This window comes from Globicephala melas, chromosome 10, assembly GCF_963455315.2.
Source record: "Globicephala melas chromosome 10, mGloMel1.2, whole genome shotgun sequence".
Classification (NCBI taxonomy): Eukaryota; Metazoa; Chordata; class Mammalia; order Artiodactyla; family Delphinidae; genus Globicephala; species Globicephala melas.
In genome coordinates, this window is record NC_083323.1 from 7,891,128 (window position 1) to 7,909,624 (window position 18,497).

Sequence of the window (18,497 nt, forward strand, 5' to 3'; positions counted from 1 at the left end):
AGGGAACATATGACCATGTCTGGGAACATTTTTGGTTGTCACAGCTGGAGGATGCTACTGGCATCTAGTGGTAGAAGGCCAGGGATACTGCTAAACATCCTACACAATTGCACCCCTGCCCTGCCCCAAACTAAAAATTATCCAGCTCCAAATGTCAGTAATGTCACAGTTGAGAGACCCTTGATCAAATGAATTTTATAGTCCTTTATAATTCTGTGATTCTCCGATTATAGGTCCTCTCTTTTTCTGAGGGTAGGGAATTCCTTGGAAATCACTTTTGCGAGTTTTAAACTCCTCATGTTTTTATATCTTAATGCTTACCGCATTTTTATGATAATTAAAACAGCTTTTTCTCTTCCTGCTGTGAACCCTGCCATTGTGTTCCAGTCACTGTAGGAATGAGTTGCATTGTCGCCAGGGAGAACTAGGAGTAGTAGTACTCCACTTCTGGGAACTTAGAGAGTTATTACTATTTATTTTATTTTCACAGAAGAAAGCCCAAATAGTTTAATACCCTGGGGAAGAATTTGAGATCAGAACCTCACAGGTAACTTAAATGAAGATGATACTTGCCATTTTTATGAAATTGGAATTTTTATCAATAACTCTTTTTGAATGCCAACGGTGTTATCATTGTTGTGACAGTGAAATTAATTTCCTGTCCTTAGGCCTTAAATCTGGTAAGGCAGGTTTGTTCCTGTAGTGTATCAAGTTGCATTCCTTTGTAAGGAGCCAAGCACTTAGATTTATGACCCTGATCTGCCATTTTCTTATCTCAGTGGTCATGGCACGTGTTCCCCAGAAGTGCACCCAATTAGCATTCTCTGTTTTTGTTTTCTGTCCTTAACTCAGGAGACCCACTACTAATAAAACTTTGTTTTTAATATTTCAGAAGTAAACAGCTGTGTTTCACGTATCCTTGAGTCAGTGAGTGATTTTAGTGAGTGTGTTCAGTTACTGTTCTTCATCTTTTAATTTTGGTTCTGTTTTTTATAAATGATTTTTTATGAAGAAAGAAAACAGAATCATTTGAATTGGAAGAAAAACAATTTCCTGTTCTTAAGTAGGTAAGGTATTAATATTCCCATCTTAGAGCGGAAGGAACAGCCATGGCTTGGAACTGGCAGAAGAATTTTCTACATGTAAATAAGCAGACAGCTTTCTCTATCCTGCAGCCATATCCACCGTGCTTTAGTCAGAGTCGGAATCACTCATCACGTTCGTTTGCAGCTTGTTTTTCCTCCGTGGAATGTTGTCCTTTGCTTGATTATATAGGTTGCAAGTTTTTAGTAAAGTTTGGATCCTCGGGTATTTTCCCAGAACTCATAAAATGATAGTGGTTAAAAAATACCTCTCCATCTATTTTGGCTTAGAGCATTAAAGAACTTCTCAGAAAGAAAGCTTTGAAATACAAAATGTTCTTACAAGGACTTTATATTCTCTTCTTTAAATGATGTGATGCATTTTTGTACTTGACAGTGTCCTTAGAATCCTCTCCATCTTTCAGCCTGTGTTAATAATGGGGATATGTAGCAGAATTTTAAATAGTGGCTAAATCTTAATCTTTGCTGCATTGCCTCTGAAATGTTTTGTGTGTGCCTACCTCTTGAATAGAACATGAAGGGAATTTTGATTGCCAAAGAATTTATTTAATGGGCAACCTATTTCATTTGTTTAGAAAGGTATGTACACTGTGCCTGTCTACAGTATCCACAGAAGCTTGTGATCTCTGGTTCTGAGCTCTCCTGTCTTCATCTTTAAAAAAAAAAAAGCAGTAGACTGCTTAGTAGCACTTTCTAGTCTGATTTTTCTGGCTGTTGATTGTTTTTTGTTAAGTGATGTGTACATTATATTGAATAGGAATACATTATAAAGTCTGGGCAGATGGGCGTGTATTGATAGTCTTCTATCTTGGCCTCTTGGGCACTTGTGCTTTTGTAAAATGAGACTAGCAAGAATCTCTAGTTAAGACTTTTTCAGATTATGATCAATGCCTCAAGTGACAATGTATGAATATATTGAGTCATAACTAAAGATGACTCCTTTGTGTTATGTGGAAAAATATAACAAATACAACTCACAAAATTATTTGATAATGCCTTTTTATTTTGAGAAATGTGTTCTCACAATGTTTCTAAGAGAGAGGTGCCAAAATATCTTACTTTTGCAACTGCATTCAGCTAATGAAAATTTAGAATTTGAATTTCCTGGTGTTTTCACCAAGCTTAGCCTTGGTGTTTTCTAGATATAGTATGTTGTGAGATTCCTTAAATCAAAACATTCTTAATCCTGTTGTATTTAAATGGCTTTTAGTAAAAGAAGATTTCTCTTCCTTATAATTGTGCCTCTTGGTTCTTCAGAGTATGGCTAGAGCCAGAGAGCTTGATATACCATTGTTTGCTGAGTTTGCTCATTAGTTTACTTGTTAAGTATTTATTTAACAAACATTTATAAAGTATATACTGTGTGTCAGGCACCTTGTTACAAGTCTGTCTGGTATTTTTCTCTAATCATTTCAGGACTGATGAGGAATATTTTAATAACTCAAGGTGGTATTAAATTGGGATCATGTGTTTTCAAAAAAGAAGCACCTGGCTCATTGTATTGTTCCACTCTGAGGCCACCTTGGGCAGCCAAGATCCCCATCCTTAAACTTGTAAGGATTATGATGCTTGTGAAACTGTTTCAGGTGTTTTTGTAATGGTTCATAACTGCTGCTTGCTGCCTGCCTATCCTAATTCCCCAAGTGATGAAGAAGTCTTCTGTGAGCCTCCAGTCCCTGTTGAAGCACTTTCAAATGTCACACTTTCTCTCATTTATTGTACTAGATCCATACTCACTTAAAACCATGTGAGCTACTTACATGAGAGTTGTAAATCGTGTGTTTTATGTGATATTGTCATGGACTTATTTAGCATGTGATCAATAAGTCACTTCCCTGTCTTAAAGCTGTTTTTAAAAACTGTACTTAAAACTATATCAAAATTGCTACTTTGGTGGTTATATAAATTGACAAACAGATTGCCTCCTATTATACAAATGAGGAAACTCAGTACTCTCTTCATGTGGAGAAGTACTGCTGCCAGCCATTCTGCTATCAGCAAGGCTTCTGCATTGCTTCTAACAGTAGTGGCTTGTGTTGTAACCTGGCACAAAGGGACACCTTACCTTAGGTCTCCTAGTAGGTCAGTGGCAGACGTATAACTGAAACATTGGTGTGTAGCTTTAACATAAGACGGCAAAGCTTAAAAGGTTACATTTTGCTTTCCCTTTGTCTCTCCCCCTTTCTTTTTGAAGGAGTGGTGAATGTGCTGCTAACAACTCCACTCTGGGTAGTAAACACCAGACTGAAGCTGCAAGGGGCGAAATTTAGGAATGAAGACATTGTACCAACCAACTACAATGGTATTATTGGTGAGTGTCTCTTGGGTGAGTTCCTTTGTAAAGATTTTCTTTTCTCTTTGTATCTGGAATTTATCACCATGATAATGCTACAACCTCAAATCTCAGTGCCCAACAGTAAGTATTTGTTTAGCTCCTGTGTCTCTGGATTGACAGGGATTTGACTCATCTAGGCTGACTCCAGCCTAGGAGTCTCAGCTCCATGTGTCTCTCTTCCTTTTCCTGGGACCAACCTGAGCATATTCTTCTCTTGGTGATGGCAAAAGCACAAGAGGACATGCCCAATCATAACAAGCATATTTCAAGCCCCTGTTTGCATTTTGTCTGCTAACATCCTCTTGGCCAAAGCACAACCAATGGCCAAGCCCCAAGAAGATAAAGGGTAGAGAAATACACCCATGGAGTATATCCCATGGAGCATAGGTGGGAGGGGATGAATATTTCTGAAGAGCAATCTGCTACTTTTTTTTCCCTAATGTTTTCTTTAGATAAGGATACCAGATTAGCATCTGATATCCTTGAGCTTCTGCTTTTTAATAGTATTACATTGCCAGGTTCTCCTTTCCCATGCTTCCATCTTTGTAATGAGAACAGGGGTTTTCTTATAAGGCAGTCCTATAAAATGGACTCCAGAGAACTATCTAATCTTTTTTTATACATTTATTTATTTATCTATTTTGGCTGCATTGCTGCGCACAGACTTTCTCTAGTTGTAGCAAGTGGGGGCTACTCGTTGTTGCGGTGCGCAGGCTTCTCATTGTGGTGGCTCCTCTTGTTGCGGAGCAGGGCTTCAAGAGCTGTGGCACACAGGCTCAGTAGCTGTGGCTCGCGGGCTACTGAGCACAGGCTCAGTAGCTCAGTAGCTGTGGTGCACAGGCCTAGTTGCGCTGCAGCATGTGGGATCCTCCCGGACTAGGGCTCAAACCCATGTCCCCTGCGTTGGCAGGCAGATTCCCAATCACTGCGCCACCAGGGAAGTCACCTCTAATCTTTTTCTGTACTGACCTTTGTTGTGAAACACATGGGCTATCAGTTCACAATTCTGTGTAGTACAGAGTTCCCAGTGGTGGTGATGATTACTTAGGAAAACTTGACATGCTAACCCCAGATTTGTCAGGAAAGGTTGCCTATGAGTGAAATTGGTCTCTCAATAACTTGGTGATGGTCAATATCTGATGATTATTCAAAAGTAGTTAACTGATTAACTTGTCATTGTGAGAAGGAAATCTTGATAGAATCAGTGTGATAGAATACTGATAGAATGAGGTTTGTGTTCTGGGTACATTGTCTTCTCTAGTTAGGGGATTGTCATCAAAGGTCCTTGATTTCTTGCTCAGATGCTTTTCACCAGATCATTCGCGATGAAGGAATCCTGGCTTTATGGAATGGCACATTTCCCTCCTTGCTGTTGGTCTTCAATCCTGCCATCCAATTCATGTTCTATGAAGGTTTAAAACGGCAGCTTTTAAAGAAACGAATGAAGGTAAGCCCTGATTCTGAAAGCAGCAGACAATCCCTGACACCTTCTTGCTGTTTAGATTGATGCAGTTTGTTCTTCCTTTGCTTTCCAGCTTTCTTCTGTGGACGTGTTCATCATTGGTGCAATAGCCAAAGCCATTGCCACCACGGTCACCTATCCTCTGCAGACAGTACAGTCAATTCTGAGGGTGAGTGCCAGGGTTCTCCCTGCATTTAGTCAAACAACATTCTAATATACTTGGTTTCCCTGTTTGAAGCAATGTTATTTAATAAAGCAATAAAGTAGTCCGGAGCAGTCCTCATGCATTCTTTCCATTATTTGATATTTTGCAGATTGAGGAAAGAGCTATAAAGGAAGTGAACAGCATTCTATGATTTAGTGGAGAGGGGCATGGTGGGGGTCTTCTCAGGTGGCATGATTGGAGATGGGCTCCTCTGAGGAGCCATATGTAAATTAAGACTTAAAGGAAGGTAAGGATCCAGCTGTGCAAAGAGCAGAAGAAAGAGCATTCCAGGTAGAGGAAACATGATGTACCGAGAGCTTGGTGAATCCTAGGAACTGAAAGGAGGCCATTGTGGCTGGAGGTGGCTCAGGAGGAGATTAGAAAAGGAACAGGGAGCCTATAGGTAAGGATGAGATTTTAGTCTCTCTGCAGCGGGAAACCTTTGCAAGGCTTTAGACTGGAGAGTAATGTGATCTGATTTACAATTCGAGAAGATTACTGTGACTTTTCAGTGGTGAATTGGTCAGAAGGCTAAGAGAAAAGGAGGTTGTCAGGTTAGGAGGCTATTTCGGTCATACAGGTAAGATGTGAGCGTGGCCTGGACTATGGTGGTAGCAGTGGGGAGGAGAGATTCAAGGTCTGTTTGGGAGAAAAAATTCAAAGGACTTACTGATGGGTAAAATGAAGGTGGAAGTGAAAGTATTTCAGTTCAAAAAGATTATTCCCTTCTGTTAAAAGTATTTTTACTAATGTACTATTTTAAAATTGGTACTTAATATAAAGAAATTCAGTAGCAGTCAAATGAATGTATTTTGACACTTTTATAATAGAAACATATAATGTGAAAAGCTCAAATTGCAGAGATTCTAATTAATTAGTGTTTATCATAACTTCTTAAAGGATTGGAAGCCATACCATCAATATCTAAATCTTCATCGTGGGCATGGCTTTTTCTTTTGAGGTAGAATTTTCCCCATGACTCTCTGTAAAATGAAAATTCTCATGCTTGCTTCATTGAAAAAATATTTCTTATTTTCACTTATTTCATTGAAATAAGAGGATTAATTAAATCTAAATACTGATGGATATTTTTATTACCATATGCTGTAACATGTTACTCCAACATAATTTCTTCTGCAAGCGGAAATTGAGATAAAGAAAGCTGAAATTGAGATAAAGAAAGCAGTAGCAAGCAGTAATTATTTATCTTTTTTTCTTCTTCCCCAGTTCGGACATCACAGACTGAACCCAGAAAACAGAACACTGGGGAGTCTTCGGAACATTCTCTATCTTCTTCACCAACGAGTAAGGTGAGCTTTGTAGATGGTTCACATTCTGTCCTCTTTTTTTTTTTTAATTTATTTTATTTATTTATTTATTTTTGTCTGCGTTGGGTCTTCTTTGCTGTGCGTGGGCTTTCTCTAGTTGTGAACGGGGGCTACTCTTGGTTACAGTGCACAGGCTTCTCATTGCGGTGGCTTCTCTCATTGCGGAGCACGGGCTCTAGGCGTGTGGGCTTCAGTAGTTGTGGCACGCGGGCTCAGTAGTTGTGGCTCACGGGCTCTAGAGCGCAGGCTCAGTAGTTGTGGAGCACGAGCGTAGTTGCTCCGCAGCATGTGGGATCTTCGCGGACCAGGGCTCGAACCCGTGTCCCCTGCATTAGCAGGCGGATTCTTAACCACTGCGCCACCAGGGAAGCCCTCTGTTCTCTCTTTTAACAGCCCTCTCTGCCAAGAAGTGGTTGGATTTGCTTACCTTGCACTTCTGCCTTAGCAGTGGCAGCCTAGAAACCTCTCCCTTGCCTGCTGTGCTCAAACATTTCTGACTTTAGGGGCTAAGTGAGATATGACAGCATTTTGGGAAATTATGGAAGAGTTTAGGTCCTTATTCTTTGTTAGTTACAAAGATTCAGTACTCCTTTAGAAAGGGAATCCTCCTGTAAAATCCTGCCATTTGCGACAACATGGATGGACCTTGAAGGTATTATGAAGTAAGTCAGGCAGAGAAAGACAAACATTTGATTTCACTCATATGTGGAATCTAAAAACAAACAAACAAACTCATTGATGCACAGAACAGACTAGTGGTTACCAGAGAGGAAGAGGATTCAAGGGTGGGCAAAATGGGTGAAAGGAGTCAGCTGTACAGTAATGGTTGGTTACTGGACTTGTGTTGGTGATCACTGTGTAGTGTATACAGATGTCAAATTATAATGCTGTATACCTGAAACATAATTTTAAAAAAGAGAGCCCTGCTGTAATCTAATATAGAGACCACTCTGCTGAGTAGTCCTCCATCGATGACATATCCTATGATAGATAGATAGAAATAAGCAGCTATTATTTCTATCATAGATAGAAATAATTCTATCATAGATAGAAATAAGCATAGATAGAAATAAGCAGCTATTAGAAATAAGCATAGATAGAAATAAGCAGCTATTAGAGAGCAGCAGTCATAGCGGGAAAGGGAGGGAAGAGTAGGAAGAGTTACAACAATTATCATCATAATGATGACAACAGTGATAATGGTGATGAGAGCAGCTAACACTGTTGAGTGTTTGCTATGTGGCAGACACTAAGCCAGACGCTCTACCTGGGTAATCGCACTTAATCCTAACAACAGCCCTATGAGGCAGGTACTGTCGTCATTTCCCCGTTTCATTTAAAGAAACTGACCCCTAGGGAAGTCAAATAGATCAGCACCTTTGAAGCAAAAGCTGCTGTAACTTTATTACTGTTTCTAGATGTAAGATATTTTAAAATAAATTTATTATAAAGATAGAATATACTTGGGATAAAAAATAAAATCAAAGATAAAGAATTGGTATAAAGTAAAAAATAAATGCTGACCATACCAAGTGTTGGCAAGAATGTGAAGCGACCAGAACTTTCCTATGCTGGTGGGAATTTAGAATGGCACAACCACTTTGGAACGCAATTTGGCATTTTCTTATAAAGCTAAACTTACACCTACCATAGACCCAGCCATTCCCCTTCAAGGTATTTACCCAAGACAAATGAAGTGCGTCTATACAAAGACCTGTGCATAAATGTTAATAACGGCTTTATTTGTAAGAGTCAAAAGCTGGAAACACCCCAAATGTCCATCATCAGATGAGTAGATACAAGTTGTGGTATACCTATACAGTGGAATACTATTCAGAAAGGAAAAAGAAATAATTACTGATACATGCAGAAATGTGGATGGATCTCAAAATAATTTTTCTGAGTAAAAGAGGTCAGTATGAAAACGATTTCATACTGTATGATTCCACTTATATAAAACTTAGAAAATGCAAATAATCTACAGTGACAGAGAACATATTAGTGGTTCCTTAGGGCCAGAGTAGGTGGAGGGACAGTGATTGCGAAGGGACGTGAGGATACTTTTTCAGGTCATGGATATGTTCCCTACCTTGAATGTGGTGATTGTTTCATGGGTGTACCCATCAGTCAAAACTCATCAAATTGAAGTCATTTAAACTTCAATAAAGCTATAAATACGTGCACACCTACTGTGTTTTCTCTCCTGTCTCTTTCCCAAGAGCTAGTCACTGTTAACAAAAAGTGCATGTATTTCCAGAATACTGTATAAAACATATATTTTGGGTATTCATTTTTATACAAATGGAATCATATGGTAATACTGTTTTGTACCTTGCCTTTTTGTAAAAACGTTACAAACAATCCTTCATATCAATATCTGTACATTTATCTAGTTTTTTTAAATGACTGCATTTTTTGTTATATAATATGCCATAATTTATTGACCAATACACTTACGATAAATATTTAGTTTGTTTCCAGGTTTTTGCCTTTACAAACATTGACAAATGAATAGTCCATAAATTTAGCTTTGTATACCTCAGTTATTATAATTGTAGAGAAAATTCCTTGAAGTGGAATTACTTAAGAAGTTTAAACATACAAAATTTTGATAGGTATTGCCATGTTGACCCAAAAAGATGATACCCATTTCCATTTCTGCCAGCATTGTGAGAGTTAAGAAAGATGTAGTTAAGAAAATTAAGAAGGTAGTGTCAACAGGAAATCTTTAGAGTTATATAGTTTTGAAATTCAGCGTGTTTTTACATCTTTCATCTTGCTTGGTTCTCACTCAGCCTTGTGCGTGTGGAAGGGTGACTATATTCCCATTTTTGCAGATCAGGAAGCAGGTTTAGAGAAAATGACTTGCCCAACACCAGACAGATGCAGGCAGAGCCAGATGTTCAAACTCATACGCTCAGTAAGCACTCAGGGACCATTGAATGAGTGTTCATCCACTAGAACGTTCTACAATGATGGAAATACCTGTTCTGTTCAGTAGGGTTGCCACCAACCACGTGTGTCTGTTAAGCACTTGAAATAATGCCAGTACAATTGAGAAACTGAATTTTAAATTTTATTTAAATTTAAATGACCACGTGTGGCTAGTAGCTACCATATCGGACAGTGCAGTATACCATGCCAGGCCTCTCCAAACTTTTGATTGATTAAGAACACCTGAAGTGCTTATTAAAATACAGATTCATGCCTCCCCTCTGGAGTGGGGCCTGGCAATCTTCATTTCTAAACAGACCCTGGTGATTCTGATGTGAGTGGATGTGAAGAAAATCAACACTACTGTGTATCTTTCCTTTACTACTGACACAGAGCACTTCACTTCTGGCACCTCCGGTCACCAGACGTTGCGTGGGGGGTTCCCCGCGCCAGGCAGTTCTGTGTGATACCAGCCGGGCGTCCCGTGATTTAACTCCATTCTCATGCTGCGTACCCGGGGATAGCATTAGATCCCACAGGTTAAGGAAGGGCTCAGTCCTAGGATGCTGACCCTCACTTCAGATGACAGTCACAGGTAGTCGGTCTCCAGGTTACACAAAACTTCTGTCTGACTTGGCTACGAATTGGAGGTTGCCATAACTTCCTCCCCCTTGGGTATGATTGTTTGCTAGAGCAGCTCACAGAACTTAGGGAAAGGGAAACACTTATGTACGTTTACCAGTTTATTAAAGAATACAGATGAGTAGCCATATAAAGAGATCTGGGAGGGTCCCAAGCACAGGAGCTTCTGTCCCCGAGGAGTTGGGGTATATCACCCTCCTGGTACATGGATGTGCTCACCAACCTGGAAGCTCTCTGAACCCCATACTTTTGGGATTTTTATGGAGGCTTCATTATGTAGGCATGATCTATCATTAACTCCATTTCCGGCCCCCTCTGCTCTCTGGAGAATAGTGAGTGGGGCTGAAAATTCCAAGTTTCTTGTCACAGCTTGGTCTTTCTGGTGACCAGCCCCATCCAGGAGCCCACCAAGAATCACCTCATTAGAACAGAAGACCCTACTATCACCGAGGAAATTGAGGGATTTAGGAACTCTATATCAGGAACTAGGATCAAAGACTAAATATTAGAATAAGAAACGCTCCTAGTGCTCTTATCACTTAGGAAATTACAAGGGCTTTAGGAGCTCCGTGCCAGGAACTGAGGACAGAGACCAATATATATTTTTTCTGTTATCTCCCAGCTGACCTCACCTTGAGAAACATTGAAGTGGACTTGCTTGGCTTTCTTGGGGGAACACAATTCAAATTAGTCAATGAACTAGAAATTCATGGATCAAGACTTTTCATTCCTATTTATCACAGGATTTGCTCCAAATGATAAGTTTTCACACATAGCAAATGTATAAAATGTAGAATAGTTTCTGAATGGAGCGCTTGATTAGCTTTAATCTCTCAGTCTGCGTGCTGTATATAGCCCTGGAGTTGCTGATGAACTAGCATATGAGATTAATTCACTCTCAAAAAGTAGCTTTGGAGACATCGTTTACTCTGAACTCCTGGTTCCAGCTGAAGCATTATTCTCTGTGGTTAGAGCAGTGGGTCTAAAGGGCTGGTGTCCAGGCTGGCCTCATCATCCTCATCACCTGGGAGCTTGTTAGAAATGCAAATTCTTGAGTCCCATCCCAGACTTAATGAATCGGAAACTCTGGAGGGGACCCAGCAATCTGTGGTTCACCAAGCTTTTCCAGTGATTTTGAGGTATGCTAGATGTGAGAACCACTGGGTTAGAAGATCAAATGTGGACTTCCCTGGTGGCTCAGTGGTTAAGAATCCGCCTGCCAATGCAGGGGACACGGGTCTGAGCCCTGGTCCGGGAAGATTCCACGTGCTGCAGAGCAGCTAAGCCCAGGCACCACAACTGCTGAGCCTGCGCTCTAGAGCCCTCAAGCCACGACTACTGAGCCCACGTGCCACAACTACTGAAGCCTGCGCGCCTAGAGCCCGTACTCCGCAACAAGAGAAGCCACCACAGTGAGAAGCCCGCGCACCGCAGCGAAGAGTAGCCCCCACTTGCTGCAAAGAGAAAGCCCGTGCACAGCAATGAAGACCCAATGCAGCCAAAAATAAATTAATTAATTAATTTAAAAAAAAAGAAGATCAAATGTATGGGAAGACTCAGAATTGGAGAGCTTTTCATTTCTGTCACTTTCTCTCATTTTGTTGCAGCTACAATGATCTAAACCAATTGGCAGCTTTGCCACCATTTAGGGACTGTTAGGTTGAAATAACTGAGTTGGGAGAGTGTTAAAGTCAAGATCTAAAAGTTCTTTGTTAGATCCCAGATTTTGGCATAAAAATGGTTTTAGGATTTTAGGATCTGTACCCTATCTGTGGGATACTGTCAGCATTCCACTAATTAATGGTGGCTGTGAAGAAATACTAAACTTTCATCAATCCCCAAATACGTTTAAAGATAAGAAGTACTTAAACAACAGAAGTCCGTTATATCTAAAACTTCCATAGCTTCTTTTGATCCTAAGAATAAACCTTTGCAAAATAGTATTGTTTCTTTGAAAACCTTTTGTTTTTTCTCACCTCCTTCCTTTTAGGCGTTTTGGAATAATGGGACTCTACAAAGGCCTTGAAGCCAAACTGCTGCAGACAGCCCTCACTGCTGCTCTCATGTTCCTCGTTTATGAGAAACTGACGGCTGCTACCTTCACGGTCATGGGGCTGAAGAGCGCACACAAGCACTGAGGCACCTTCCACCGCCAGGCACTCAGAGATGCTCAAGACAGGGGATCCTTCTCTGTGAAGAGAAGCGGTTCCCCTTTTACTTGCTCCTTCCACTGAGAATTTGACCCTCATTGGCTTGGAATGCATCTAAGTTTACACATGGAGTATAGCCAGCTTGACCTGTTACCAACTTAGTTTTATGATGGTTGGTTGAATTTTGTGGGGGAGGTTGGGCCAATGGCCATATGAAAAGAAAACATTATTGAAAACCGAAAAATGAAAGTTTATGGGGGTTTATTGGTTTTTTTTGAGGGGAATGGACTCTTGCTCTCATGTATAATCTTTTCCAAGTAGAGTCTTTTTTTAGATTTGCCAGATGGTCCCTTTCCCTTGAACCCTCCCCCAGGTCCTAGGGCAAATTTGCTACCATGTAATTCTCCTCATATACTTTTGTATGTCTTCATCTTGGTATTTTCTTCACTAAAAATGTTATGACTATGCCATAAGCATGACTTTATTTTTCTTGGCATTTTTTTCCTTCCGCTTAAGGAAAGGTATCTTCTTTAGTGTGTGAGCTATTTATTTTGTGGGGGAAATGAAAATTATTAATTCCAAATGATTCTCTTATAAACTATTTGTAAATATCACTTATTTAGTATTTGACATAATTTTAAAATATTTATTTTGAATCAACCTTTTCACTACAAAACTTGAGGTTTTATGTTCATCCACATAGGCCCCAATAAATTGTCGGCACAAAAGTCATTCTTAAAAGTTGCCCTTTATAGTATTACATTGAGTTTACAAGCAACTGGTAAAAATCACAGAAGAGGGAGCAGATACCTTGTTTAGGCTCTGGAATATTATCTTCTTTTATAAACTCTTGGTAGAGACTGTATATTTTGAGAATAAACTTGATTGAGGTTATTTCTATTTGGAAACATTCCTTAGAGTCCTACTACTCAAAGAGTGGTGCCTCAAGCAATAGCATCGACATCACCTGGGAGCTTATTGGACATGCAGTCCCAGATCTTCTGAATCATATTCCGCATTTTAATAAGATATCTAGGCAATTTGTACTCACATCAAAGTTCAAGAGACCTTAGAGCTCTTGACCCTGCAGAAGATACAGTTGGTTTCAATTATGGAAACCAAGACAAAGATTGTTCTCAAAGGAAACATAGACTAATGTATTAGAGCAACCTCTGAAAAAACTGGGAGTCCTATGTCATCATTTACTTTCACCTCGTAGCACATGTTCAGGTTTGTAGGACTTTTGTTATGTGGCCAGCAATGAATTTAGACATCTCAAGGCACTCAAGAAGCAAACTCCCTTGACGTTAGTAGAACAACAGCTTAGTTCTACTTAGTTTGACTTAGTTTTTGACTTAGTTTTTGTCCCTATAACACAATGACAGGTTTTTCATTTGTAAGTCTAATTCATTCAGAGTCAGAGAGAGTAATAATCAAGTGTCTGTGGACTCCAGTATTTAAATTCAATTTTGAGAGTGGAAATTTCTTTCTCTTATTTCTCCTCTCGTCCCTGTGGTAATTTCAAAATATGTGATTATTAAACTATTAATAATTGAAAGATCATTGTGTTGTTCTAGAAAACAAGAACTAAGAGGAACTGATAATCTGGGAACTAGCCTGAGCACTCGCTTATTTAAGCTAGAGAACTGAAGACAGAGAACTGGCCGCATTACTACTTTTTATTTTATATTAAGGTATGTGTTGTGTTGGTGGCGAGGCTTGGGTGGGGAGCATGGGAGAAGAATGATCATAAAGGTACCATGTGTACTTTTGTTACTATTTTAATTTTGATGTCCACTTTGGAACTTGAATTTTGAGCTCAGGGTATCGTGTATTGTTGGTACGTTAAAATAATTTCCAAGTCAGGTTCTATAGTTATATTATGTTTATGATGTGAGAATGTATCTGATGCTTCTTTCTTTTCTGATTTTATGAAGGAACAATTTCATAATGTGGTTTATATTCCCTTTGGAAGCTTTACAGACTCACTGCATAGTTGAAACTAGGTAATGAGTCACCCGGTTTTGTAATCTTTGATTATTAATAAGTTACTTGAGAAAACTAAGGAGCCGAAGTCTATACTAAGGGAATGGAAAATTTTTTCTTTTTGATTCTTTATGAGGTTTCTTTAGAATGTGAGGATTAAGAGCCTTAGGGATTATGTTAGTGTCACCTCAGTAGAAAACTTAATCTGTGTTTTTAAGTGGACACTAATATGTCCACCCTTGTCTATTTTACAATTAAGTTTGAAATGCAGAAATAGGATTTACCATAAGAACAAAAGCAGTGGGAGTTAGAATCTTGGGTTTTATTCCCAGCTCTGTCACTGACTAGCAAGTTATGTCATCTCCTTGTGCTTCAGCTTTTTGATAAGTGGAGATAATAATACTCACTACCCACTTCAGAGGATGTTTGAGAGCTAATGATGTCAGCTAATTCCCTTTATGATCGTGGGAGAGGGAAGATCTGAGTGAAACTTGTGACAAGCCTAGATTTATATAGCAATTTCCCTTCTTAAAGCTTGTACACTTTCTCATTTTATAACCCCAATATCTCTGTGAAATAGGTAAGGACGAGTAACGGTATCCCCGTTTAATTAACAGGGAAATTGAGACAGAACTATCAAATGACTTGCCTGGTTGGAGTCAGGACTAAAGTTGAGTTTCCTGCAGTCTAGTGTGATGATTACGAGAATAGGTTCTGGAATTAAACAGACCTAGGTTCTACTCTGATCCTGCTCTTTACCGGCTGTGGGAACAAAGCAATTGCTGAACTGCTATAAAACTCAGTGTTCTCAACTGTGAAGTGGAGATCTTGATAAATCTACCTCATAGGGTGATTGTGAGGATTAAATGAGATCATATACATAAATTTCTTAGCACAGGGCTTGCCACATGAGAAAAGCTAGATAAATGTTAGTGATGACTATTATTATAATATTATTATTATTGATGAGGGATATGACTGTTTGAATAGATGCAACCGTGGTTCAGTGGAAAGCACACTGGATTTTGAGCCAGATCTGTGTTCAGATTTTCATTCTATCACTTAAAAGCATTGTGGCCACAGACAAGTCATTTCCTCACCTTTCTTAGTCTTTATGTGTTTATTTGTCTAATAGAAATGATTACCGCACAAGACTGTTTTATATATTTAAAAATTTTTTTCTTTAATCCTTCTTTAATCTTTAGAACAGGATGTAGATATGCATACATATATATATATAGGATGTAGATATACATATATATGCATCTGGCATATATATATATACACACATATATAGAGAGAGAGATGAGGATGTAGATATACATATATATATGTGTATATAAATATATATATATATGCATCTGGCAGAGTACATGACGTATAAATGTGCTTAATAAATGCCAGGGTTTTCTATTCAGATGTAATTAACATACAACATTTTATTAGTTTCAGATGTACAACATAGTGATTTGATGTACATATATATTGCAAAATGATCACCACAGTAAGTCTAGTAAACATCTATCACTAAAACATCCATCAGATAAATGCTGTTTGAACCAAGAGAACCTTCTAGGTTTTACTTTGGGGCAGTGTTTCCTCTTTCCACTTGTTTTAATTGTGAACATTTCTTTTCTGGGAGGCTTTTGTGTACCTCCTCAGAAGTGAAGCCAAATCCAATAAGTTAATGTTTTATCCAGTATTCAGATTAAGGCCCCCAAACATTTATCAGTTCATCAGTAAAATACGAACTCGTTCAGTAGCATAAAGTCCCTGGCTGAGCTAGCGTCTCATCTTGGCTCTCTGGAAAAGCTAAAGAATTGTGACTTCATGCGTCCAAATGCCACACATCTCTGGAGAGCCCTCCCTCTGGGCAGGTAAATTACTTACCTGGCAGTGTTGACTGTCACCAGAATACCAAATATATATGAAGATTCACTTGCAGATATTTATATATGCAGTGAATGTAATTAATGTGACCCCCACAGGGTTTTTACCACTATAGAAATGAAAGGGCCTTGGGTTAGTGCTGATGTTTATGGGACATACTGGTAGCCCCTGAAAACTGTGTTCACTGGGACATAGACAAGAAAATAACTCACCCATGGGCTAGGTGAGAGAGGAAAAGAAAGAAAATTACTATGTAAAGACAGAGTGAAGAAGAGATTAGGAGATGGATAGAAGGTTCATGGGGAGGGAGGGACAAGGCACCAGTGCCTAGCACAGCACTCAAGGAGACATGCTCAAAAAATGTTCATAGACTGGGCAGTGAACTGCGGAACCCAGCCAATGAGGTCCAATCTGGGGAAAGGGAAGGAAAACTCGGTTTGGAACTAACCATGAAAATGGGTAATGGAACTTCCATGCATTAGTGCCTGGTAAATGCCAGGCACAATTAACTTACATACGTCTTGATATCTTTGTAACAACTCTAAATATATGAGGTTCATTCCCACTAACAGATAAACTAGTTAAGGCTTCAAGAGTAACTTATCTATGGTCACTCAACGATTGAGGGTCAGGATTTAAAATTTAGGCTGACTCCAGGACTTTCTACATTGCCACACTACATCCCTCAGATATCTTTAAAGTAAGACTTCTAAGCCAGGGCATGGTTCCCTTCTACAACCTAGAGGGGCATATGATTGAAGATATGTAATTCTTTCTGTAATGAACTATCTGAACCCCAGTATGATGCTACAAGTCTCAAGGAAAGCCTGTGGCCTTTGTATCCAAGGGTGGCTCCATAAATCCATGCTGTTTCTTGCTTCAGTGCCTGTGTTTATAGTTTCAGGAATCTCTTCCTACTATTCTTGGTGAACTGCCCAGATCAGGCATCAGCTCTTCCTGGAAGCCTTTCTGGAACTTTGCTTCCTCCTACTCACCCACCTCCAAAGACTTTTGTACTTCTTTACTATTTTGTACATATGTCTATCGTTGACCTACTCCATTGAGTTTTGAATCGCAGTATCTCTGTCTTCCCCTAGATACCAACTTCTTCCGGCGCAGGAAACGAGACTTTCAAGTAGAGTGTCACTCAGGGTAGGCATTCAGTTGTCACATGAGTGTTTTTGGCTAAAGATAGTGCTGACCCTTCTCCAATCAAGTGCATCTGTTAATTATGAGTTTACATATTTTAGAATCCTTGTCCTTTGGCATTTTCTTGGTCGTTGATTATCAGTTTTTCATATTTCTTTTCCTTAATTAGTTCACACTTTTTGGAAGTATACTTTATTTTGCTAGTCATTTGGCTTTTTTAAGCTTTAAAGATCCATTATTTCTTTGCTTTAATTGTAGTCACCAAAACTATCTAACTGTAGTGGTATCGCTTATGTAATTCTTCCATGTGTACTTCATTCTTGTTTTGCTTTAGCTTCTGTAGAACCTATTGACAGAGTAGATGGCCAGCCAAGTAGGTGATTCCCCTATGTGGGTGTGGTATGTAGGACCTTATTAAATTGCAAATTCCTATTCTAGGACTAACATTCTATTCATTTATTCAAGAAATCGTTTTTGATTACCTCCCATATCCAAGCAGTATGGCAGTTTGCTGGGATTACCCAGATGAATAATACTTAGTCTCTGCCCTTATGTAGCTCATTGTTCTACATGGGGGTCAGACAAAAAACAACTTGGAATTCTACCACTAATGAGTTCTCATAAGAAATGTAATGGAGGGAACTTCCTGGTAGTCCAGTGGTTAGGACTCTGCGCTTTCATTGCCAAGGGCTTGGGTTCAATCCCTGGTTGGGGAACTAAAATCCCACAAGACATGTGGCATTGCCAAAAAAAAAAAAAAAAGTAATGTAAATGTTCAGGAGTTGCTTTGGGAGCATGGAGAGGCTGGGCCCACCTCTGTCTTGGTCTGTGTAATCAGAAGGCAACATTTGAATTAAGAACACACCAAGTAGGACTTCCCTGGTGGTACAGTGGTTAAGAATCTGCCTGCCAAAGCAGGGGACACAGGTTCGAGCCCTGGTCTGGGAAAATCCCACATGCCACAGAGCAAACTAAGCCCGTGCGCCACGACTACTGAGCCTGTGTGTCACAATTACTGAAGCCCACATGCCTAGAGCCCATGCTTGGCAACAAGAGAAGCCACTGCAATGAGAAGCCCGTGCACAGCAACGAAGAGTAGCCCCCGCTCACCACAACTAGAGAAAGCCCGCGCACAGCAACAAAGACCCAACGCAGCCATAAATAAATAAATTTATTTAAAAAACAGCACACCAAGTAATGGGTAGAGGACCTTCTTTTTTTTTTTTTTTTTAAGTTAATTTGGCTGCTCGGGGTCTTTAGTTGTGCATACAAACTCTTAGTTGTGGCATGTGAGATCTAGTTCCCTGACCAGG

General features: G+C 39.5%; 1 protein-coding gene across 2 annotated transcripts in view; it reads left to right on the forward strand.

Moving 5' to 3' along the window:
- Positions 1-17,950, forward strand: part of SLC25A17 (solute carrier family 25 member 17) — a 50,810-nt gene extending 32,860 nt beyond the window's left edge. For both annotated transcript variants that reach the window (XM_030855856.3, XM_030855854.3), the window contains exons 5-9: positions 3,298-3,414; positions 4,740-4,885; positions 4,974-5,069; positions 6,333-6,415; positions 12,000-17,950. In XM_030855856.3, coding sequence (XP_030711716.1) covers positions 3,298-3,414; positions 4,740-4,885; positions 4,974-5,069; positions 6,333-6,415; positions 12,000-12,147 — 590 coding nt within the window. In that variant the 3' untranslated portion in view covers positions 12,148-17,950. The remainder of the gene's footprint in view (positions 1-3,297; positions 3,415-4,739; positions 4,886-4,973; positions 5,070-6,332; positions 6,416-11,999) is intronic.
- The last annotated feature ends 547 nt before the right edge of the window (positions 17,951-18,497 follow it).